The 25,364-nt window shown below is 40.5% G+C and overlaps 1 protein-coding gene across 1 annotated transcript; it reads right to left on the reverse strand.

The window, feature by feature from the left end:
- Positions 1 to 2,894: 2,894 nt before the first annotated feature.
- LOC121862014 (tigger transposable element-derived protein 1-like) lies at positions 2,895 to 3,593 on the reverse strand. The gene has a single exon (XM_042359943.1). The coding sequence runs from the start codon at positions 3,591 to 3,593 to the stop codon at positions 2,895 to 2,897; it is 699 nt and encodes a 232-aa protein (XP_042215877.1).
- Positions 3,594 to 25,364: the final 21,771 nt, after the last annotated feature.

Here is a 25,364-nt window from a genome sequence, read left to right on the forward strand (position 1 = left end):
ACAAATACAGCCACTCCACAATTGATCACTTATGTAAAGCAAGTGTTTAATGATATTAATAAAGATAGAATTTTATTATATACCATACACTGGTGAATTTTTAAACAAATATATGGATGAGTAACAGGAAAATAATTAATTTTTGTAGATGTTTATAATATTGACAATGCTGTACTGTACACAGTAATTTAAAAAGAATCACATATTACTTTTATAAGGTATTTGTTAACTTGAAATTCTTGGTATGTCTTGTACTGTACTCCAGAGGTAAAAGTTTCCGTGCATGCACGGAGGTACAGTATTCCTAGTGTTAACTTAAAAGATCCGGGGATTTGTCATATTTTCCTATGAAGATTAAAACAATGCAACAAAAAAATAGCCAAGCTTCACAATTATACAACGTGCAGCTAATTGTCACCTTGCTTTGAGATGGTGCAATATATGGAGATGTTCCCAAATACTTGGGTCAGGAGTTATTCTAATTGATACCTGATTGATATAAATAAGGATAATAGGAGCAGAGAAAGAGCTCCCCAGTGTGGTGTATGTGCCAACAGGTGTGGAACACCTTAAAAGTTTGTAGTGGTCCCAGTATGAGTGAAGAAATATTAGTTATTGCAGAGTTTTAGGAAGCCTTCTTATATTTAATAATCCTTATGTTTTTACAGCCTCAGGAAAATGGGAGTTCAAATAACTCCAAGAAGAACTCTCGTGAAACAACACCAATGACGAACGGCAGCACAAATGGCAGTGAAAAACTTAGTGCTGAAGGTCAGTTCTTATTTATTATGCAGGTAGATTTTTCCAAACCACATCCCTCTTAATACAGGATGGCTAGAATTAAATGCATATACACTTTCTTCATTTGTTATCATTCTTTCCTAATTAATCCATATAAGGCTTCATTTTGTTGCTTCAGATACACTTTCCTCTTACATATATTATCCTTGCTTTGTACCTGTACATTAATGTGGAAGATTATTCTCCCTGAGGTATTCCCGAACTCTGGGTCCAAACACCTCAATCACCTACTCAGAGAATAAACTCCTGGTCACCCAAGCCCTTGGGTTTGACCGCCACATAACACCAAGGCGGGTCTTCCTAATGTTTTTGAAAGCTCTTGGGTTTTCTGCATGGTACACAAGGAGTGGCTTTATTTTGCAGTCACCAGAAGCATTGGCACAAAGAAGGAGGGTAAGCCTGTCTTTCATTGGCTTATGGCCAGGGACAGAAGTTTCCTCCCTGGTAATGTATGTACGGCGAGGCATTTTTTTTCCAAATAAGTCCAGTTTCATCACAGTTGAATACCTGCTGAGAAACAAAGCCTTCCTCTTTAATCACATTCACAAAAATTTCATGGTGTTCCTTAGCTGCTTACTTATCTGCACTAGCAGCATCATCATGTCTCACAACACTATGTAATTTATTTCTCCTTCTGAAACCAGTAAACCACCCCTTGGTACCCCTAAACACTGGCACATCACTATCACTTGCACTGGGAGTTTTGTCTTTAAGGTCCTCAAACAATTGTCTGGCCTTCTCACAAATTATAGCTTCACTAATGCTATCACCTGCCATTTCTTTCTCCTTTATCCACACTAAGAGTAAATTTTCCGTCTCCTCAATCACATTACACCTTGCTTTGCTAAGTCTAGAGATTCCCTTAGCCACTTGCACAGTTTTCAACTCCTCTTTATTCTTCAAAATCGTACATATAGTCGATTTAGCCATCCCATACTCATCACTAAGTTTCACAATGCTTGTTCCATTCTCACGTTTCTTTATGATTTCTTTCTTAGTTTCAAGAGTTATGAGCTTTCTCACTCGCTTTGGACGATTCATTGTTACAATTGTACACTTGTATAACAAAATATTTATACAAATAACTCTATTTCCACATCAAAAGACGAAATTTCAACAATAACAGTGGTGCGCTGGCTACACAATGAGACAAAGATGGCACCTGACGTTCTTGTTGTGGGTCGCGGTACAACAATATTCATGCACCAGACGAAATAGTCCCATATTCATCCGCGTTCGTTGTAGGAGTTGCGTTCGTTATAGCATTCTCAATTTTATAGGTAAAACCGTTCGTTATAGGAATATTCGTAGTAGGATCCGTTCGTTATAGCATACCCCACAACAAACACTCCCTGCTGTGGAGTTGAGAGTTGGACGGTACTGATACTGCGTAGTACTGTTTGCTGCCTCGGGCCACTGACTGAGAGTACACACCCAGGTGCACCTCAGCCCATCTCCTAGAATAAACAAAACATTGTTTTTTATAGGCTGTAGTATTATGCTGAAACAAACACTCATAAATCAACACAGCTAAAATTACTGGATGTGAAATGGTCTGTTTACTAGTAATCAGCTGATGGAGGAAGGTGGTGCCATCCGCCTCTCGTGTGACTCACTTTCCTCTCAACTTATATTTTAATTACTTTATGATATCAAAAATGGATTTTCAATCAACTTTAGTCAGGTAATTCATCCTCTGAGGATGTAGAGCCCAACTAGACGAGCTCATCATCCACATCACTGTCTAGTGGTGTGGCTGTTGACACGCGAGAAGCACTGGATGACGGCCGTGTCTGCCCAGACGTAGATGGGCCAGCTACCTCAGGAGCTGAAGGAATGGAATACATTCATTAAATTATTGAATTTCTACCACATAATTATTACATATCGTACACCCAAAATTTAATTTTTATTTTTCCGAGCAATAAACACTCGGTTTCATAACAAACTCGCCCGATGAGGATAATGGACGGAATAATGCGGTGATTTTCTTCTGTTGCTGGACCATAATCAGTTGATCTAGCAGCTGAAAGTACGTAGATACAGCCCGATTCAATGCCTCCACCACTGGCATACTGCATTCCATATCAGGGTCATGTGGTGGCAGAAGTGACGTGCTGCATAAACTCCCTCATCTTAGGAATTGTCAGTTCCTTTCCCACTGTTTGGGGCTTATCTGTTGCTTCCTCTTCTTCCTCATGTTTCTCCATCATCTCCAAGACTTCTTCAGAAGTGAGAGGATCCCCCAGGCTAACAAGTAGTTCAGTAAAATCCTCTTCTTGGATTTCTTGAAATCCTGAATCACCTATCACTTCCTTAATGAGGTTCATGATGTCTTTCATGTCCTTGCCTTCATCAAAGCCCTTGAAATCATGGACTACCTCAGGCCACAGATTACGCCACACTCCATTTAGTGCAGTTTCTGGCACGCTTTTCCATGCAAGTGTGATGTTAATTATGTCATCTTTGATGGTGTAGCTCTTCCAAAACGTTGCTGCCGTCATACTGTTGTCCTTGTTCATAGCTTCAGCCATTTGCCTCATGGTATTCTTGAGATAATATCTCTTGAACAAGACAATAACACCTTGATCTAGTGGCCAAATAAGTGAAGTCACGTTCGGAGGGAAGGTCAAGTTTACGTCATTATTCACACTGCACGGGTGTTTGGAGTGGCTAGATGTGTTGACCATGAGAACCAAGGCCTTGTTGCTAAGGTTCGGTTTTTTGTTAACATTTTTGATGAATGGGGCGGCATGGCTCATGTCCCACTCATAGAAAATATCAGAAGTCATCCACGCCTTGTTTGATCTCTAAATTACAGGAAGTTTCGGAATGTGCACATTTTTCAAGGCACGAGGTCTAGACGAGTGGTGGATGACGAGTGGCTTCATTCGTGCGGTGCCCGATGCGTTGGCAACGAGGAGAATCGTCAGTCTGTCCTTGCTGACCTTAAACCCTGGTGCTTTTTCTTCACTCTTCATTAGATAGGTTTTCTTGGGCATTCTTTTCAAATACAGTCCAGTTTCATCACAATTCCACACTTGGCAAGGAGAATAACCATTTCCTAACACTGCTGTATACATAAGCAACATAGATATCGGCATAGACAGCAACATAAGTAAATATGCTGATGACACTAAAATAGGGAGTGTAATTAAATCTGACGAGGACTCCGCAAAACTTCAGGAAGATCTAAACAAATTTTCGAATGGTCTGAAAAATGGCCGATGAAATTCAATGTGGATAAATGTAAAGTACTCAGTTTAGGAGATGTAAACAGGGAAACCAGATACCTGATGAACATCGATGTTATTGAGAAATCCGACTGCGAGAGAAATTTAGGAGTACTGTAATGTTAAGTAGGAATCTTAAGCCAAGTAAACAATGTGTATTTGCTTGAAACAAGGCTAATAAAGTACTTGGGTTCATACAAAGGAGTGTTAGTTACAAGACTACCCGCGTTTCAGTGTAAAGTGCCGTAATAATAAATGGTAAACAATTTGCCTTCTGCGCTCAGTTTTTCGGGCACAGTGACCCTCAGTTTATAGGACATACAATGTTTTTAGTGAAGGTTTTCTGAAATGAGTTTTATATGCCATAAAATATGGTCCTTTATTACCCTAATTTGTTGTTCCATTACCCTCAAAAACTTGGGTCGACCAATAAACAAGGCATATCATAAATTAATGATTTCCTGGTCAAAAATCAAGGTCGACCTATACACGAGCTAGAATTATAGACGAGCTAGAATTATAGACGAGTATATCGGTACAGTATTTCAAATTGAAGGAAATAGATAAATAAATAAAAAAAATTAAGGATCTTTTTCCTTAACCCGAGCCATTTACAGTGACCCCTCGTTTAACGAACACCTCGGTTAACGTAATTTCGATTAACGAACTGCCTTCCATAAGGATCTTCAGTTCGGTTAACGAAAAAAAATTCGGTTAACGAAGTTCTTACGAACCGACCTCAACATGTTTTCGCTTGCACTGACCGGGCAACCAGCTTTAGTATCAGTCTGCCAATACATTAATTGGTTCTAGGGCTTAAATTCCTTACTATTTTAGTAAATATCAAGAAGTTTATACTATTCAATAATTTTAAAAGTTTAATATTCAATTTTTTAGTCATTTTAACAATTAATTATTGAACATAACTGAAGGTAAAGTGACTAGTTTAATGCGCGGCATCCAGCCTCTTAACACAGCAAACAGGAGTTAGTCTCTCTCTGTTTTCACTGGAGGTAACATCTTGCTTGAGACTCTCTTCAACTAAATGCTTTTTTTCTGTGTTTCCAAGCAAATTATTGGTCATTTTGAAATATATTTTACATATTGACAATATATAATGCAGTGCAGTGTTGATTTAAAGAAAATAATCTTGAATTACACCAAGAGAGCTAAAATTTTATGGGTGAAATGGCGCCATGGGGTGACTTCTCTTCCACCCCAATGCCTTCTCTTTTTCCTTCTCCTCCACCCCCATTCTAAATCCCATCATCATCATCATCATCAGGAGCCTTCTACATACACACCTCAAAGTAAGTGAACTTTTCTACCATTTTTGTTGAATTTAGGAAATTTTCGGTGAGCTGGAACCAATTACCCAAAAACCCATTGAAACAATAGTTTCGGTTAACGAACTTTTCGGTTAACGAACGACCTTCTGGAACGGATTGAGTTCGTTAACGGAGGGGTCACTGTACTTTATTTCTAACGGGAAAATTAAGTTTGATTTACACGTTTTTTATTTACACGAAACTGATTTACACGTTTTTTAGTTACATGTTTTTTTATTTACAATAGCCATTATCAAGAACGTGACCATCGTGTAAATGGAGAGAACCTGTGAGTGTTACCAGAATAAAGTTATAAACTAATGTTTGTGTACGTCTGTGGCTGACGTGTTTGTGGGTGACGAGTGTAGTAAATATAAGATCAAACAATGTGTACCTTGGTGGATGTTTAAATAAGGTCGGGTGATGAATGGTTGAATAAGGTCGGGTGATGAATGGTTGAATAAGGTCGGGTGATGAATGGTTAAATAAGGTCTGGTGATTAGGTTGTCTCATGGTGGTGCTGGACTTCAGAGAATCATTAATCGTAAGACAAAATATTGAGGAATATCTATCACGTTTTTATGATCATTTTATATTAGAAACTGATTTTGCTGAATGAAATGGGAATGGATATTGATACAGTGATACTGTACCTCTGTTAGCCGGAACAATTGGCGTACGACACCTATGGGAAAGAGAGATTTCTGGGTAACGAGACGACTCTCTCAAAGCCGGAAAAAATGCCTCATCCCTGGAATTTTCTGGAATTTTCCGGGGAATGGGAAAATTTTCTTGGAAGTTCTATAAATTACTCATTGCATCGTCTCTCGAACCCGGAAAGAAATCCCCATCCGCGGAATTTTTCCAGGTACCGGAATTTTCACTGAATTTACCAGAATGAAGCATTATCTCATCTCTCAAAGGCAGAAAACAATCCTTCAATTCCTGGAATTTTCTGGGTATTGGGAAAATTTTCTAAAAAATTTCCAGAAAATGTGGCCCTCAGAAATTCATTCCCAAAGCCAAAATTCCCAGAAAATTATAGTTTTTGGAACGATTTTCCGAGAAAATTTCAATCCGGCCACGAGAGAGTTCTTGCATATTACTGTTTAAAGCTGTTGGAAATTCTACTAATGTTCCTTCTGTTCACTTAATGATGTTATTGATGAACATATTAAACTTGTCAAAGACACATTTAATATTATGTTCAGTGATAGACATACTGTACTGTAGGGTCCAAACTTATCAGTAATAATGTTCTTAATATTGGTGGTCATAATTTAAACAAATACCGCGATGCCAGACGTAGAAATTCGGGAGTTAATTTGTTGAGTATTAATACTGGTTTTGGGGTAGATTAAATTGAAGTTAACCTAACCAAACCTAACCTAACTTAACCAAACTTAACCTTGATCTAGATGAAAATGTTATAATAGATAAAGTTTATACTAGTACAGTACTAAGTTTATGTTTTAAGGATAATAATTGGTTCTTGACTCATTAGGTCTACTCGAGTTATTATTGTTTTATAGCTTAACAAGGCAGTTGGTTTTATCTTGTCCAATACATATGTTTCATTTTGTAATACAGGCCGTCCCCGACTTACGACGGGGATGTGTTCCTGGACCCATAGTTTAGGTTAGGTTAAAGCCCATACAAAACAACAATAATATTCCATATATGTCATGGAAGCCACACATAATCAACATTGCTCAAGCTGCTTCCCGAAAGCTGGGAATGCTATACAGATGCCATAGCTACTTCACCCCTGAGCAGTTGCTTCAAGTATATGAAGGATTCATTGGTCCTAACTTGGAGTACTGCTCTCATATCTTGGGTGGCTCTTGTTCTGTCCAACTATTGATAATCTCTCTTCTCTTCACCACAATGTTGCTTCACTCTCTCTTTTACAGGTACAGTCGGCCCTTCACATACGCGGGTTTAGCATACACGGATTCGCAAGTATGCGGATTGCCCCGCCGGAGGAATATTCTGTACATTGAAGTAATTGAAGTACTGTACATTCAAATCTCGCACGGCACCGCACACCGCCAGCCATCACACACACACACACACACACACACACACACACACACACGTCACGCCGTTAGAACCACCTGACCCTACCAACAGTGTTGCAAGTCAGACAGCATTTTTTTTTTTTTTTACATTTTTGGTGTCTCCATTTGTTAATTTTTTCTGTGGGGTTTGCACAATAGTAAACTGTTTTACCTACAGTATTGTAAAACAATTTGGGAAAAGAAATACTCGGTAACTTAAGATTTTAAACGGAAAATCTTGAAACTGGCAACTGTGTGCTGAAGACGATGACAAGGAAAATTATTTTGATGGGCTTTCATGAAAATATTCAGAAATATGGTATCGTAGTATTTATTCAAGTGAATTAGGATAGAATATTATTGTAATACAACAGTTTTTTAACTGAAAACCATTCGAAAAGCGATCACGGTAAAATCTTTTGAACAACGAAAGAAAGCGAAAGTCATTGTTTTCGTCATGATTTTATCCCACTTTCCACTGTAATACGTACGTCATTTCAGCAAAAATATTATATTTCCATATTTATTTCTGAGAATATATTCATTCAGTCACAGTTAAGGTAAAATATACTTGTGATGTAATATTTTAATGAAAATACCCAGTATTTAGAAATACGGTATAGTAGTTTTCTTTTGTTTCAAATTTAATTAACAAAGATTGATGTTTCAAATGTAATGAATAAAATTTTAAGTACAGTATCTATAAATAAACTTTAAAAAAATGAATACTTTATGTTTTACATCATCCTGTGCATACCATACCATGCATTTGGCTACTTTGGGCTTGCTATGATGATGCAAGAGATCTGCCCTGGCAACTGTACCAACACTCACAGCTGGTGGTGCGTTGGTGCGTTGTTTCCATTGTTTACTGGTAAATATTTTTCAACCAAATGAAACTATTACCCGTTTAGTGGTCGACCCCCAATTTTTTGCCAAATAATTTGGTCTTAAAAACTCGAACTGCACACAGGTATATACAGTAAATAAGGACATGGGGGACCAGGGGTTTTTAGGGGGGGGGCCAGCAAAAGTACACGGATTTTTACCATTCATGGGGGTATCTGTTACCTAACCCCCGTTTATGTTAAGGGCCGACTGTACTTTAACGGGTAATGTTCGGTGGATTTGGCATCCTGTGTACCGCCGGCAAGGCCGTGGGTTCGTAACACTCGTCTTGCCCGCGGTGCCCACCGTTTTTGTGTGGATGTCAGTCACATTAGAATAACCTGTTATAGTACAATCCTTCTTTACCTCTGTCACGTGCCTGTAACTCTTAGGAACACGCATGTTGTGTGGTATCTGTTTATGCCTCCACTCCACACAAGCTATTAATAATTTGTTATTTTTACTATTATCTTATTGTTGTTCTTAGTTACTAAGGTTAATTGTATATCTATGTATGTCATTAATATGCATCATTTGTGTTAAGTCAAACCAAGAGTAGTATTAATTAGTTATAGACTATTTGGCAACTGTCCTGGGTCACGTGAGCTAAGACGCTTCTCACTCATATTGTGTGTGGCCAGAGACACTCTCTCTTGTAAACCGTGGTATAGGCAGGACGTGTCCACACCGACTCTAGCCTCGACACTTGCCCAGTACAGACGTGCCTTGTTCAGTCATCTACAATACCCTAGTGGTATCTGGTAATTAGTGGCACGTTAAGTTAGGCCTAGGAAGGGATCCTGGTGTTTAGGAATCTCCTATTTGGTAGGAAATAACCAGTTGGTTGCGATTGCTGTGTATATATTGTAATGTCTGTGTTTAATATAGTTAATGTTAAGTAGTATTCATTGGATCTAACTCCTTAACGGTATATTTTCACTCTTCCGGCATCACTCTTATTTTAATATACAATCACTTATTCCCTTAAATTCCATGGTTGCTAGACAGTACTCCTTTAAGAACATAAATTGAATTATTTAATTATCTTCCCATTTGTGACTCACTTACTCCAACTTATTCTTATTTATTCAAGTATATTCAGTCGAGTCGGTTTTTGTGGGGATAATTATTGCCGTGTTCCCTGTTTGTTCCTTTATTTGATGATAACTTGGGGTAGGTTTCACTCCCCAGGTATAAAGGATATTGGGATCACGACAACTCACACAGCCAAACTGTGTCTGTGTGGATGTGGGTCACACTATAATAACCCGTTATAGTACCTCTTTCTTTCCTCACACTGTGGAATGCTCTGCCTTCTTCTGTGTTTCCATACTGATTCAATCTGTCTCACTTCATAAAACTGGTTTTCCGTCATCTTCTCGGTGTAGATTAATATAACCTTATTTTTTATTTATTTTTACTCTTATTTTACACAAGTTGATTTAGTCACTTGTAGTTTTCATTTATAAATTGTACTTTTCTAAGAATATTATGTGAGGCAAAATATTTTGTTTTAGATACTGTGATGTCACATCTCAAGACCAAGTGTTACTAAGTAGAAGTTCACAATGTCAAGTAGAGATAAAAAGTTCTCCTGTGAGGAATGTGGGCAATGTTTCTCCCAGAAGAGTAATCTCAAGAAACACATTCTTGGACACGATGGTGTGAAGGAGTTAAATGTGTGGAATGTGGGAAATGTTTCTCCCTGAAGGGTAATCTCAAGACACACATTCTTGCACACAATGGAGTGAAGGAGTTTGAATGTGATGAATGTGGGAAATGTTTCTCTCTGAAGGGTAATCTCAAGACACACATTCTAGGACACAATGATGTGAGGAATGTGGGAAATGTTTCTCCCAGAAGAGTAATCTCAAGAGACACATTCTAGGACACAATGGTGTGAAGGAGTTTGAATGTGAGGAATGTGGGAAACATTTTGCACTAAAGAGTACTCTCAAAATACACATTCTTGGACACAATGGTGTGAAGGAGTTTGAATGTGAGGAATGTGGGAAATGTTTCTCCCAGAAGAGTACTCTCAATAGACGCATTCTTGGACACAATGGTATAAAGAAGTTTAAATGTGAGGAATGTGGGAAATGTTTCTCCCAGAAGGGTACTCTCAATAGACACATTCTTGGACACAATGGTACAGTATAAAGAAGTTTAAATGTGAGGAATGTGGGAAATGTTTCTCCCAGAAATGTGGGAAACTCTCAAGATACACATTCTTGGACACAAGAAGGGTCATCTGAAGGAGTTTGAATGTGGGAAACATTTTGCAATAGAAAGAGAACTCTCAAGATACAATGATTCTTGGACACTCTGGTAACATGGAGTTTGAATGATTAGTCCTTGATGAAGGGAAATGTTTCTTAAGAAGGGTCATCTTATTGAAAACACATTCTTGTACATTGGATGGTGTGAAATAAGTTAAATGTGCTTCAACATTTTGCACAAATCTGAATAAAATTTTCACACCCTTTAAGTAAACCAGGCAGTATTTAAGTACTCCAGGCAGTATAAAAGTACCTCCAACGTATAGGTTATAGCCCAGTGGTTCTCAACCTGGGGGCCATGGCCCCCAAGGGAGCCACGGCGAGCTGTTATAAATTGTACGTTTCCAAATAATGTTGGGAATCTGAATTAAACAAAACTTGTATTACTTATTTTGACTTGGCAGAAGAGAATTCTTATTCTTTTTTTTTTGTCATTTTGTTTAATCATAATGACAATACAATTTTAATATTTACATACTCTGGTGCTAATTTTTTTTTTTTTTTTACAGATTATTTAAGATTTCACAGGTCCAGTCCCTGTCTGTGTGACAGGCGCTGGACCGAGCTGCTCAACTGACTTGTTTGGTACGTGTCCGAGTGTCGTCCCTTTGCAAGTGGTGATAGGACCGAATGATCTCAGTCTGGTCTGGGATGCCATCACGAAAACAGTGGTGAGTATTGTCTCTGAACCATATATTGTTTGAGCTTGACTCAAGCATTTTATTTATCAACATTATTTGTGGGGGGGAGGGGGGTGGGGGTTGGGAGAAAGTGAAGGAGGCCAGGAGGATGTTGAAAATTCCTCAAGGGCGGAATGGAGTGAAAAAGGTTGAGAACCACTGGGTTATACCATTGTACAGTTTTGTTAGTGAGTATAGTTAGAATACTTCAAAGTTTGCAGTTGTGTAATAGATCTATAATTTACTTTAGTTCCCCCAAGAATGAAGTAACATTATCTAGTTAAACTTGTGGGGTATGGGATGTTTGGTTCACACTCAGGATGGGATGGAGAAAGGAAACTCACGATGTGCTCTCTGTATACATGTTGTATTGGATGTACAATGCAGCTTGGTACTGGGAAGGCAGCATGGTTACAAGCGTGATGTAGAGAGAGCTGGTTGGTGAGGATGCTCAGAGGAGGACCAGCTTGTGGGTCGCCATGCTCTCCGGCGGGAGCGAGGGCCGCCAGGCAGCGGCGGAGGAGGAGGAGGTGTTGCTGGCTGGTTGGTGTAGGTAGAAAAAGAGAGGTCACCACAAGGTCAGAGTGGCTTAGTAGTTGACCCCCGCTATGGCGGCGCTGGTTGACCTAGACCACGAGGCATACACTGGGGAATTGGTGGGGTCGGCTACTCAGCGACAAACAGCGTTTGTAGGGGAGAAATCCACTACAATACTCCCCCTTCCCTCCAGGCGGTGTAGGAGACTTGTTGTCTGCAGGGTTGCATAGCACATGTGAGGCAGAACGGGTGGTGCATGCCTCATGTGAGACAATGGCGATGGCGTGGATGAGCCGGTCGCTGGACACAACTGTCTAGATACACAATATCTGTGGGAGTAGAGAGGAAGAAAAAGAGTGTGTGGAGGCGATGAATGTTGTTCTTCCCTCACGGCAGGTACAGAGTCGTCAGATGCGCCTGCTGGGGTGTGTGGGCCTGGGTCAGGAGCAGGGGCTGCGTCAGCAGAAGCGGGTGAGGGCTCGTGACAGCAGCTGGGTCCACGACAGCAGCAGGGTGCAGTTAGCAGGGAGTACCTGAGGGAGAAAAGAGGGGTGTGTGGGTCCGCACTCAGGGCGGCAGGGGTTACTGCTGGGCCGGGGTTGGCGTCTGAGGCAGGACGGGTGTGCTGGGGTCGGAAGAGGAGCGGTGTCTGCTTAGAGAAGCAGTGCTGCTCTAGGGTGTCTAACCTGCGGTGTAGAGACAGTAGCTGTAGAGCCGATGAGAGCTGCTTCTGGGTGGATAAGCCAGTCTTCCATGTTGCTTGAAGACTGGGAGCGTGATCTGTTTCTCCTCCATCCTGTGTGAGTGGAATCTCCGGGGTCACTATTTGTGGGGTATGGGATGTTTGGTTCACACTCAGGATGGGATGGAGAAAGGAAACTCACGATGTGCTCTCTGTATACATGTTGTATTGGATGTACAATGCAGCTTGGTACTGGGAAGGCAGCATGGTTACAAGCGTGATGTAGAGAGAGCTGGTTGGTGAGGATGCTCAGAGGAGGACCAGCTTGTGGGTCGCCATGCTCTCCGGCGGGAGCGAGGGCCGCCAGGCAGCGGCGGAGGAGGAGGAGGTGTTGCTGGCTGGTTGGTGTAGGTAGAAAAAGAGAGGTCACCACAAGGTCAGGTCTTAAATAGCGGGGGTTGGCGTGGCTTAGTAGTTGACCCCCGCTCCGTGGTGTATGGCGGCGCTGGTTGACCTAGACCACGAGGCATACACTGGGGAATTGGTGGGGTCGGCTACTCAGCGACAAACAGCGTTTGTAGGGGAGAAATCCACTACAATACTCCCCCTTCCCTCCAGGCGGTGTAGGAGACTTGTTGTCTGCAGGGTTGCATAGCACATGTGAGGCAGAACGGGTGGTGCATGCCTCATGTGAGACAATGGCGATGGCGTGGATGAGCCGGTCGCTGGACACAACTGTCTAGATACACAATATCTGTGGGAGTAGAGAGGAAGAAAAAGAGTGTGTGGAGGCGATGAATGTTGTTCTTCCCTCACGGCAGGTACAGAGTCGTCAGATGCGCCTGCTGGGGTGTGTGGGCCTGGGTCAGGAGCAGGGGCTGCGTCAGCAGAAGCGGGTGAGGGCTCGTGACAGCAGCTGGGTCCACGACAGCAGCAGGGTGCAGGACATTAGCAGGGAGTACCTGAGGGAGAAAAGAGGGGTGTGTGGGTCCGCATCAGGGCGGCAGGGGTTACTGCTGGGCCGGGGTTGGCGTCTGAGGCAGGACGGGTGTGCTGGGGTCGGAAGAGGAGCTGGTGTCTGCTTAGAGAAGCAGTGCTGCTCTAGGGTGTCTAACCTGCGGTGTAGAGACAGTAGCTGTAGAGCCGATGAGAGCTGCTTCTGGGTGGATAAGCCAGTCTTCCATGTTGCTTGAAGACTGGGAGCGTGATCTGTTTCTCCTCCATCCTGTGTGAGTGGTCACTCCGGGGTCACTATTTGTGGGGTATGGGATGTTTGGTTCACACTCAGGATAGGATGGAGAAAGGAAACTCACGATGTGCTCTCTGTATACATGTTGTATTGGATGTACAATGCAGCTTGGTGCTGGGAAGGCAGCATGGTTACAAGCGTGATGTAGAGAGAGCTGGTTGGTGAGGATGCTCAGAGGAGGACCAGCTTGTGGGTCGCCATGCTCTCCGGCGGGAGCGAGGGCCGCCAGGCAGCGGCGGAGGAGGAGGAGGTGTTGCTGGCTGGTTGGTGTAGGTAGAAAAAGAGAGGTCACCACAAGGTCAGGTCTTAAATAGCGGGGGTTGGCGTGGCTTAGTAGTTGACCCCCGCTCCGTGGGCGGCGCTGGTTGACCTAGACCACGAGGCATACACTGGGGAATTGGTGGGGTCGGCTACTCAGCGACAAACAGCGTTTGTAGGGGAGAAATCCACTACAAACTCATGAAATCCTTACGTTTTTCAGTTGACACCAAAACCTTATTTTATTTTCATAGACTCAATTACATGCTAATATAGTTTTATTTAAAGGTAATAGTTGATTATTCAAAAGCTGGTATATATTTTCAGCGTAAAAAAGTAACAAGGAATCATAATTTTAGAGCTGCATATGGAGGTGAGCGCTATCTATGAGTTAACAGTGTCACTAAACCATCATCACGGGTTACAGGGGAGAGTATGTCGTCTGCAGATAATTCTGGGAGTAAAAAACCACAATCGGCGAGGAAGATACGGGAGCTGTGTTCAAAACTCAAGGTCAAAGGTAATATTGATTAATCACTTTATTTGTCCGTGTTTTTAGCGTAGGATTAGTTTAAACAGGTTAATTATGATTGATATGCTGCGTAGTTGATAGGGTTAGGTCAGCAACACTTCATCTGGGTGAGTTTTTATCAATTAATGTCATTATTTACCTATGTTGTGAAGGTAAAATTTCATTTGTTGCCACTACGAAATCAAAGTCGAAATTGGTTAAAGTCATCTCGTACCCAAGACAACCTGTACCCATATATTTATATAGGTACGAACTGTCTCATAAATTGGGTACAAGTATGAATAATTGGTTACGGGTTGACATGTTCTGGTGGGTCCAGCAGTCGAAACTGTTTTTCCGATGGTTTTTGAGGTGTTATGAACGAATTTGACCTTCATTTCTGGCGCAAATGAATAGCTTCTGCATTTGCATGATACTGAACACGAAAATGGAAACGAGAATAAACAGAGCCTAACAGAACATCACTTAACCAACCTAACCAAAGAAACCTAACCTAACCACTTGAGAAATTTACGCATGCACAAAAATTTTACATAATGTATAAAAACACCAATACCACCAGAAATAGTGTGCAGATTTGTTTCATTTTTTCACAATTTGTTCTAAGCATTATAGGAAGTATTTTAAAAGAGGCAATATTTATTAGAACCTAACCTAACCAACCAAAGAAAACTACCTAACCTTACTTCCTAGCCAGACCAAAGAAACCTACCTAACTTCCTAGCTGGACCAAAGAAACCTACCTATCCTTACCTAACTTCCTAGCTGGACCAAAGAAACCTACCTATCCTTACCTAACTTCCTAGCCAGACCAAAGAAACCTACCTAACCTACCTAACTTCCTAGCCAGACTAATTAAACCTACCTAACTTTACCTAACTTCCTAGCCAGAGGGCAACTCCCCACCATATTAAACAGAAAATACTTATTTTGATATCTGGTACAAATGAAAGCAACTTTATTGAAGCATCATTATGTAATTTTATGTTTTTTGTGAGCATGAGAGTATGCTCAGACCGAATGGGTCAGTTGTAAACAAACAAGCAGATGACAACACATGCTGACTCGGCAGATTATTTGGAGGAGTATTTATAGTAAATAAATAATTTCTTCACGTACAAAACACATAGACATAATTTTAGTGGAGTGTGATAAGTTTTTCAGTGTTTTACCCTGCAATTTTCCTCATCCTTCATGCCCTGCCCATTACAGGTGATTTATGGTTGCAGATAGAAATAATAAGTACTTATAATTAAAACAAAAAGTTGTCGTTTCCTGAAAAATACTTACTACTGTATAATGGTAAGAACATATGTGGGAAAAATTACCCAAATCGAATAGCACTTTCCGGTGGTAGCGGTTCCCTCATAAATTACCAAATTTTATCTCGACACATTCAATCAACTTGTGACCTCAACACAAAAACAAGAAGAGCATTACTGACGAAACTCCGAAAACACGAAAAGAATAAAAGATCATAAATTTTTCCTCCGCCATCGGTAAAATAGGATAATGTTTTCTATATTCTTATGACTTTCCCGGGTTAAGAGTGGTTAGGTAAGGTTTATAAAGGTCTGTTTGGTGTGGTTTTTATGCGATTTATCCCCACGTTTTCCTTCATCTTCAAATCATGGAAAGTATCTCCTTAAATAACCATTAGCGGCAGAAAATAAGACCGTGTTTATTCAAATCACCGTAAAAACATAAAAAAAAAACACCAATTCCTATTGTGGCCCCAAACAAATCTTTATCATATTTTGTGTTTTCGTTTTAAATATAAGTTATGTAGTGAGAGATGAACGATGTTGTATTAGATGAATATTATGAAGTGGACATTTTGTTTCTTGTAGCATAAAAAATAAGGTAGAAAAGATAATTTAGATTTGGATGACCTGTGTGTAAGAGCAGTGAGTTGTGGTGAGCTGTCGGTGCTGTGTGGTGAGCCGTGTGAGCTATGTGTGGTGATGAGCCATATGTTTGGTGATGAGCTGTGTGTGGTGAAGAGCCGTGAGTGTGGTGATGAACTGTATCTACCATTATTATTGTAGGGGAACTGTAATTTTTCTTTGCGAATAAGGGAGGAGGATGCATTACAAATATTGAATGGGGGTGTTAAAATGTGAATTGAGGATAAGCGGTGTTGCAAATAGTGAGGTCATCCTGTACAGTACTGTATACCCTTTCTTCCCACAGATAGTGCAGCCAGGTGTTTATGACACTTATTGGGATGGCTGGGTGATGGCTGTCAGATTAATAACTTGTAAGTATGATTTATTGGGTCATTATTTTTATTATTTGTTGACTTAAACATATTTACTAATACAGTATAGTATATCAGAATAAATAATAATATATATTGCAATGATGGAGAGTTTATTTGTAAATATTGCTGAAATAATTAAATCTGGATAAGATGCAAGTTTAGATGAATAATGTATATCTATATCATTTGAGGAGGAACTGTATAAAGAAACTGGAATACCTGTATAGCGAACTTGTTGAGGAACGTGAAGTAAGGAAGTTTGAACAACAGTTGAGAGATAGGAAAAGATAACATGAGGAAAACTTAAGTACTGGAGTTAATGTTAAATATGAAAACATACCAAGTTGTGACCCCTTGTTTTGTCGGTTAAATATAAATGTAGAAAGTTCACTCGTTGACTATTTTCCTCTTTTCAGATTGGCGTGGAGGTGCAAGAATAAGGATTTTCAAGCTTCAGCGGAAGACAGGGGACACAGGTTACGTAAGGGTTTAGATTTTGTTCAGTACCAAATTGAAACTAAACTTTGTCAAGCCAAACTTAAGTCCCTTGTGTATGTGTCCCTCTCTTGAGCTTAGTAAAATCATCTGGTGTCTCTGTAGTCTAGGGGCTAAAATATGTCATCATTTTGTTTTAGTCACAAGAAAATTTTGAGTGTTGTGAATATTTCTCATCTTTTGTGTACAGTCTTTGTTGATTTTCATTGTGTACTGTATATTATAGTTCTGGTTCAGCGTTGTCAGTGTTTAGGCTTCTTGGCTGCCAGCTGTGTGATGTGTTATTATTTTCTTGTGTTAGTTAATGTATTATGGGAGTCCTGTACAGTATTTGATTGAGTTTATCCCATATTGTGGTTCCTCGTGTGTGTGTGTGTGTGTGTGTTCCGGAATTGAGTATGGTTATGTTATGTTCTGTGTGTGTGTTACTGTTTGTGTATTTGCTGGTCTGTGCTTTGCTGGTCTTCCGAGGACTATGTTTCTTACTGTCTGTCAGTGCCATAGCAATGAGGAGGCAGCACGGGGGCCATTATTAAGCGTGACTCATAATAGATTTGGAAATTTGCTAAACATAAATTATATATTCAGTTCTAGTCTTGATCCAACTAATTTAAAAGAATATTGGCAAAATTTTCCAAGTTTTTATTCGTCTCATGTTGCAGAAGATTCACTCTGTCGGGATATAATGGACTGCCACATGCTGCTTATGAATGGCCAAGCTATCACAGTGCTGACAAATGCTGGAGAACTTTTTAAAGTCATTATCATGTATGGCAGATATGTTTTCCCTGATCTTGGCATAGCACTTGTTTTAATGCTGACTATGGCTGTCTCGGTGGCTTCTTGTAAGCCAACATTTAGCCATCTAAAAATAATTAAAAACCACCTCTTATCATCTATGAAGCAGGAGAGCCTTTCATACCTCTCATTACTCTCCATTGTGTTAACATTTCTAGAGAGTGTTGATGCTGACGGGATCATAGATTTATTTATTTGTAGCTTATTCAGTATAGCTTGAGTTGTAGTCTACTAACATGAACCTATTTTAAATCATTGTATATTTTTCATAAGTAAGTTTATATAGCTTCATGGTGTGAGTTTGGGTAGTGAGTAAAGTTGGGTAATCTTGTATTTAGGTCCTTCACGCCAGACTTTATCAAAAGCTTTTAGACACATCTGTAAGTATAATGCTGCACTGATCTCTGTTGTTGGCACTATAGGTGTGTTTGTACCTCTGTTTTTGTAGAATCCATGTTGCCTCGGGTTTTACTAATCAGTGCTCGTGTTCGAGGTATAGTAATATCTTTGTGAGGCAGAATCCCTCAAACCCCAGAACTCTCCGCTAGCCGGAATTTAAATTTTCTCGGAAAATCGTTCCCAAAGCCGGAATTTTCCAGAAAAATCCAGCTTTGAGAACGATTTTCCGAGGGACACATTTTCTGGAAAATTCTGAGATTATTTTCCCAGTCTCCGGAAAATTCCGGGGATGGGGGATGAAATGAAAAATTTCTGGAACTTCTGAGAATTTTTTCTGTTACTCAAAAATTCCTTAGATGAGGGATTTTTTCCAGCTTTGAGAGAGTCGTCTCGTTATCCGGAAATCTCTCATTCCTGGAAGTGCTCTACACCAATTGTTCCGGCTAATGGAGATATGACTAGTTTGTGAGTCGGTGGTTGATAAGAATTTCCAGAATTTTTCCTGGGATTTTGAGGAATGATGTAGGCCTATAGTTCTCTTCTTGGGTGAAGTGCTTACCTCATAGTTGGTTTAGTTGCCTCTTTCACTGACTTTTTACCTATTTCAACAAATGTGTTTTAGTGTTTGGTCCTTTCACATTGTTTATCTTCCTCTTGTTTGTATTTAATGAGTTTTTTTTATAGGACAGAACACGGCCATGGTTGGGTGGGTGTGGTGCTCATCCCCGTTCCGTTTGCAGTTTACTCAGCCTTTGTTTGTGTTTTTACACTGCGTGAAGACATGTCCTTCCTCTGTACAGTTGGAGCAGTATTTTTTTTTTTTCAGCAGTCGGTCCTTTATGGCATGTTCTTCAAACTTGTAACACAAGAAGCATGTCAGAAGACTTATGAATTTTTCTCTCAATCTAATTCTTTGGTGTTAGTATAAATCAGGTTCTTGTATCCATTCTTTGATTGATTTTATGTCTTGGTAGTTTATTTCGCCTCAGGTTTACTGTTTTATGGGACCTTTGCTTGCTTAGCTTTCAGTGATAATAGTCAGGGCAGTCTGTGTTCCTTTACTCTCTCTGAAACCATGTTGTGGGTTTAATTTTTTCCTTTCTGTTCTCTGCTTTTTAACTCTGTTGTTGATAGCATTGTCTTGCAACACATTAAGCAGTTACTGTACATCTGTCATACACTTGTGCTAATAAAGATGTCAACGCTTACAATGACATGTACACCACCTTTCTACCCATAATGACACAGCATATTGATCAACAGTTATTTCACTTGACACATTTTGCAACTAGCAACAACTACTGTACTGTACACCCAAGATGCACAATGTCTTACAAAGCATTATGTTCTAGCAAAAAAATCTTGGAACATTAGTTATTTCACTTTTAACACATTACTCACCAATAATGATTATCTTATCATCTCAAATTATAACTACAATAACATCTACTTTCTTAATTATTTTACACATAACAACAAAATGATGTAACAATATACATTACTGTCGCTTTCAAACACACACAGTATTTAATATTAACACAAATCACCAATGCGCACTCTACAGTATACAGCAATCAGACAAATGCTTCAAAAGGAAGCATTCAACACAAAACAACATACCTCCCTGTACTCTACTGTACTTGTATCATCTCTTTCGTCTATTAGCTAAACTACTGTACATAAATTCATCCCATAGTGGTGGAAAAAATAGGTACTAGTGGACAAGGTGGTTAACGAACTGGTGGTCGAGGTGTTGATGTAGGAACTACTGGTGGAGGAGGAGGGATAAGAAGAGGTGTTGAAGGAGGAGGTGGTTGCGGTGTTATTCAAGGAGGACGTGGTGATATTGAACATGGTGGTAGAGGAGGAGGAGGAATAGCAAGAGGTGGTGGAAAAGGAGGATGTGTTTACAAAAGTACAGAGTGTTTGTCAGGACATGGAGTGAGCCTTGCCAATTCATGAGTACAAAAGAGTTTATATAAATCTCATAAATTTTACAATAACATGTTCAACACTTTATCACAACATACTGTCATCAACACTATCACAACAAACTGTCATCAACACTATCACAACAAACTGTCATCAACACTATCACAACATACTGTCATCAACACTATCACAACAAACTGTCATCAACACTATCACAACATACTGTCATCAACACTATCACAACATACTGTCATCAACACTATCACAACATACTGTCATCAACACTATCACAACATACTGTCATCAACACTATCACAACATACTGTCATCAATACTATCACAACATACTGTCATCAACACTATCACAACATACTGTCATCAACACTATCACAACAAACTGTCATCAACACTATCACAACATACTGTCATCAACACTATCACAACAAACTGTCATCAACACTATCACAACATACTGTCATCAACACTATCACAACATACTGTCATCAACACTATCACAACATACTGTCATCAATACTATCACAACATGTGGTAATCTTCAACATATTTGCTGTAATCAAGTACGACAGTATCTTGTGATAAAGTCTTCAACAAGTTATCAATCACATGTACAACTTATCCTTTGTACCCACCATTTGACATTGCTTGTCTTTCATATTTCACTTGCATACATCAAACATCTTGGAGACACCAACAAACTTACTGTACAGATATAACCCAACAAACACAATGTCTTACAAAGGAGATTCAATACACCAATGTACTGAACACTGCACAATAAATCCCCTCAATACATAATGCTATTTGACAACTCATCACCATCTTATATTCTCAATGTCTTTCCAAATATAATCGATAAAAAACATCTTACCGTCTTACATTAGCAGATGCCAACAAAATAGATAACTTATGTTGACCTTACTATCACTTTAAAACTCCTAAGAACAAATTAAGGTATAAAATTATGTATATATAAGACACATTCTCTTACAATTGACAGCATGCACCAAATTACATAATAAATTTTAGTGTGCAGTATATAGTATATAAACTACCAAATACATCATGGTGCAAATTACATCAACTCTATGGATAAACTCAACACAAAACATCCTGAGATACTTATATTATCCAACACAGGATTCTTTTCAGATAGCTAAAATATTGTACATCAATTAAGCACAGAGTGGAATATGTGGGCTAAGTGGAGGTGGAGTGGGTGGGGTAAGTGGAGGTGGAGTAGGTGGAGGAGGAGTAGGTGGTGGAGGAGGAGAAGGAGGTTATGGTGTTGAAGGAAGTGGTGGTGGCATTGTGTTTCAGCACTTGGGGTCATACTGTAGATTTAGTTCACATTTCATACAAAGATACTACGTTACATGCTGGTTAATGATCTGGGTTCAGTTTAAATATTCGAGTAGCATTTCTAGATAAAGTGGTTTTGAGGGCAATAGTACCTCGAATACTCCTGACGTATGGCTTAATCTTACGCAGGAAGTGACGGTTACGAATCATGATTCTTCCTGATCCGTGCAGCTTAATGCGATATTGGTCATAATGCATTACCTCAAACACTGTGCCGGTTCTGTCATATCTGTTTGGTCAGTTTCCTTTCTGATTCTGTATCTGCACATCATTTCCAACTTACAGTCCTGCCAAAGTTTTCGGATGTTTCTCTACGGACTTTACGTGGCTTTTTTGAAGAGCCGGTTCTCTCTCCGTGGCTGTTGTTTGCCACTGTTGTCGAGGGACGAGCTGTCACGGGTTATAGGAATGAAGTCTGAAGATCCTAATTGGTTTTCCCAAAATAATCTGCCCTGGATAACCTCGAGATAAGACGGGGTTAGATTCCTAATAAACCCATCGCTAGGTGAATTACCGTAGATGGGAAGCATTTTAATATGGGGTTCAATGGGATATTTTCCCAGCCAGTCCCCAAACAATTCCTACAATACTACTATCGGTATGAAAAAATGAAACAGCACTCACCACATCCTGAAGAATAAGTCTCATGCTGTTTAACAATGTCAAGCTTCACCTCAGAGACATGGTTGTCTTGGATGCCTTGGCCTTCCCAGATATTTTCAAAGTTACACTGCTCACTTCACAGTCACAAAAACAAAACAAAATCAGAGTGAATGGTGGTAACAAAAACAGTGATAGCAACCGAAACTGTCACATTTTCAAAACAACAGAGTCGATGCACCTTACAGTTAAATATCACTTCACAGTCACCGTAACACAGTTCACTCTAATTGTTAGTGCTGTCCTCTCACTATATAAGAAAAGAAAAAACACCGATGATAAATAAATGTACAATGCTGGCCAATAATTGTGGAGCCATGCGATAGCCTGTTTATAATCAACAAAGAACCAGACAGAGGAGAATGTTTGCGCACTTTTCTTTACAAGTTTCATATTTGGCACACACATACATATTGACAGTACAAGTACTTCGATGGGTGCAAGCACTCTGCTACTGCCCCCTGGTGGTGCCACCTACAGGTACGCCGCCATGACGACACAAGGTTTTACTAAATCAGCCATATTTCAGCTTCTACTTAATATTTTTTTCACTCTGTTTTCAGATAGACTCCTAAGAAGATGTCTAAAATAATTTCAATAATCACGAAGTGACTTGACCATAAATTTTTGTCGATATTTATAAAAAATCATAAATGCTTAAAAGTGGTATGAAAATGTGTGCACACAATATTTATTCTCTGTGACAGTAACAAATTTACATAGAAAGATGTTTTCTGTCTTAACATAAATTACGGGTTATGCTCCCAGTGGCAGAATATTGTTACTAATAGTATTCAATTGTCAGTATAAAATAGCTTGATTATTTACTTTGATTATTACTCTACATCATAACAATCATCAATAGTAACACCCCCCCATGAAGACCATACTATTTAGATACATTTCTCCATATTTACAGGTACAGTTGGGGAATAATACACCACCTCACATTGCCGTGATCAGTGGAGACTTCTGGCATCTCTCGTGCAAGTAAACAGGGCACGTACAGTAAGTTCTCGTTTAACGTTGCCCCCGACAACGTTGTTTTGTTGAAACGTCGCTACTCTTTAGATACCCATGATTCCGACAACGTCCCGACCGATTCGTTGTAACAGACTACTTTGTATGGCGGATCACCCTCTCTCATCTTGGCTCGCTATGGTCTCTGTGGAGCATCCTCAAGAGTTCCCAGTCTTTGTTAGGCTTCCACAGCGTATTGGCGTGATTAAGTGTTTTTGCTCTAAATACTGTACTGTAACCATTCAAAATGGCTTCCAAGCACCCATCAAGTGTTAGTAATGCTAGTGTTGTGAAGAAGCAACGCAAGACCATTAGCCTTGCTACGAAAATGGAGGTTTTAAACCGTTTTGAGAATGGTGAATGTGCTGTGGACATTGGTGTTGCGCTAGGTCTAACCCCCACAACAGTGCGTACTATCCGGACCAACACAGACAAGATTAAGGCTAGTGCTGGAAGTGGTTCTTTTATGAGTGCATCAAAGACAAGTCGTGCTCGAAGTTCTGTGATTGAGAAGATGGAGAAGATGCTGGCTATGTGGATAGAGGACCAAAATCAACGCAATACCCCTGTGAGCCTTATGGTTATCCAGCATAAAGCAAAATCCTTGTTTGTTGACTTGAAGGCAGCAGAGGGTGAAGGATCGAAGGATGAAACCTTTACGGCCAGCCGAGGATGGTTTCAACGTTTTAAGCAACGTTATAACTTCCATAATACTAAGACGACTGGTGAAGTTGCCAGTTCAGATACGGTTGCTGCCGAGATATTCCCGTCTGAGTTCAGGAACATTATCGAGGAAGGAAGCTACTCAGCGAAGCAAGTCTTCAATGTGGATGAGACCGGTCTCTCTTGGAAGAGGATGCCCAAAAGAACCTATATCTCCAAGGAAGAAAAAGGAGCTCCGGGATTTAAAGCAGCAAAAGACCGCTCGACGCTGCTACTTTGCTCAAACGGTGCTGGCGACTTCAAGCTTAAGCCCATGTTAATTGCTTGTGCTGCCAACCCACGTGCCCTGAAAGGTTACTCTAAAGATCACCTTTCGGTCATCTCCAAGGCATCCCATACAGTAGAGGTAACTAATAAAGATCTTCAACTGCTAACAGAACAAAGTGCCGCCGAAGATGCCGGCGACGAAGAAGAACCACAACGAACGCTAACTACCAAGAGGATGGCAGAAGCGTTCAAGAATATCCAGCAAGGTATGCAAATCTTCTCTGATGATGACCCAAACAGAGAACGTAGCTCAAAGATTGTACGCCTGCCTGGCGGTCCTCGCTCCCGCCAGCGAGCATGGCGACCCACCAGCGAGCATGGCGACCCACCAGCCGTCTCCTAGCAACCAAGCGAGAGCTGACGCCAGATGGTACGGTTGCTTAGCAACGAAACTAGTCACCGGCGACTTTCTGGGTTTTCCCAACATGATTCATAGAGGACTGGCGGCTGCTGCTGGGTATATAAGCTCTGTCTCTCCATTGAGATTCATTCTGACCATTCTTCTTGAACAAGCAACACCTCCTCCGCCGCTGCCTGGCTGCCTTCGCTTCTCCTCGCCTGCCTGGCGGTCCTCGCTCCCGCCAGCGAGCATGGCGACCCACCAGCTGTCCTTCTCTGAGCTTCCTCACCAACCAGCTTTCTCATTCTGCCCATCTTCCTGAACAAGCAACACCTCCTCCAGCAAGCTCCACGCTGTTAGCATTCATTCAACCAGGAGGCCAGCAACAGGCAACATCTTCTCTAACGAAGCTCCTGCACATCTACCTCCTTCAACACGCTACTCACCGAACGTCTTCTACTGAACAGCTCCTCACCACACGGCACCTCCAGCACCAGACTGTCTATCATATAACTTATATTATATAAGAAAACCACATTAGTTTCCTTCCATCCTGAGTG

The sequence above is a fragment of the Homarus americanus genome, unplaced genomic scaffold (genome assembly GCF_018991925.1).
Source record: "Homarus americanus isolate GMGI-L3 unplaced genomic scaffold, GMGI_Hamer_2.0 scaffold25013, whole genome shotgun sequence".
In the NCBI taxonomy this organism is placed as follows: domain Eukaryota; kingdom Metazoa; phylum Arthropoda; class Malacostraca; order Decapoda; family Nephropidae; genus Homarus; species Homarus americanus.

What these genes read in the sequence shown, in the direction of transcription:
- LOC121862014 (XM_042359943.1), bottom strand. Translation starts at nt 3,593, where the DNA reads ATGACTTCTGATATTTTCTATGAGTGGGACATGAGCCATGCCGCCCCA.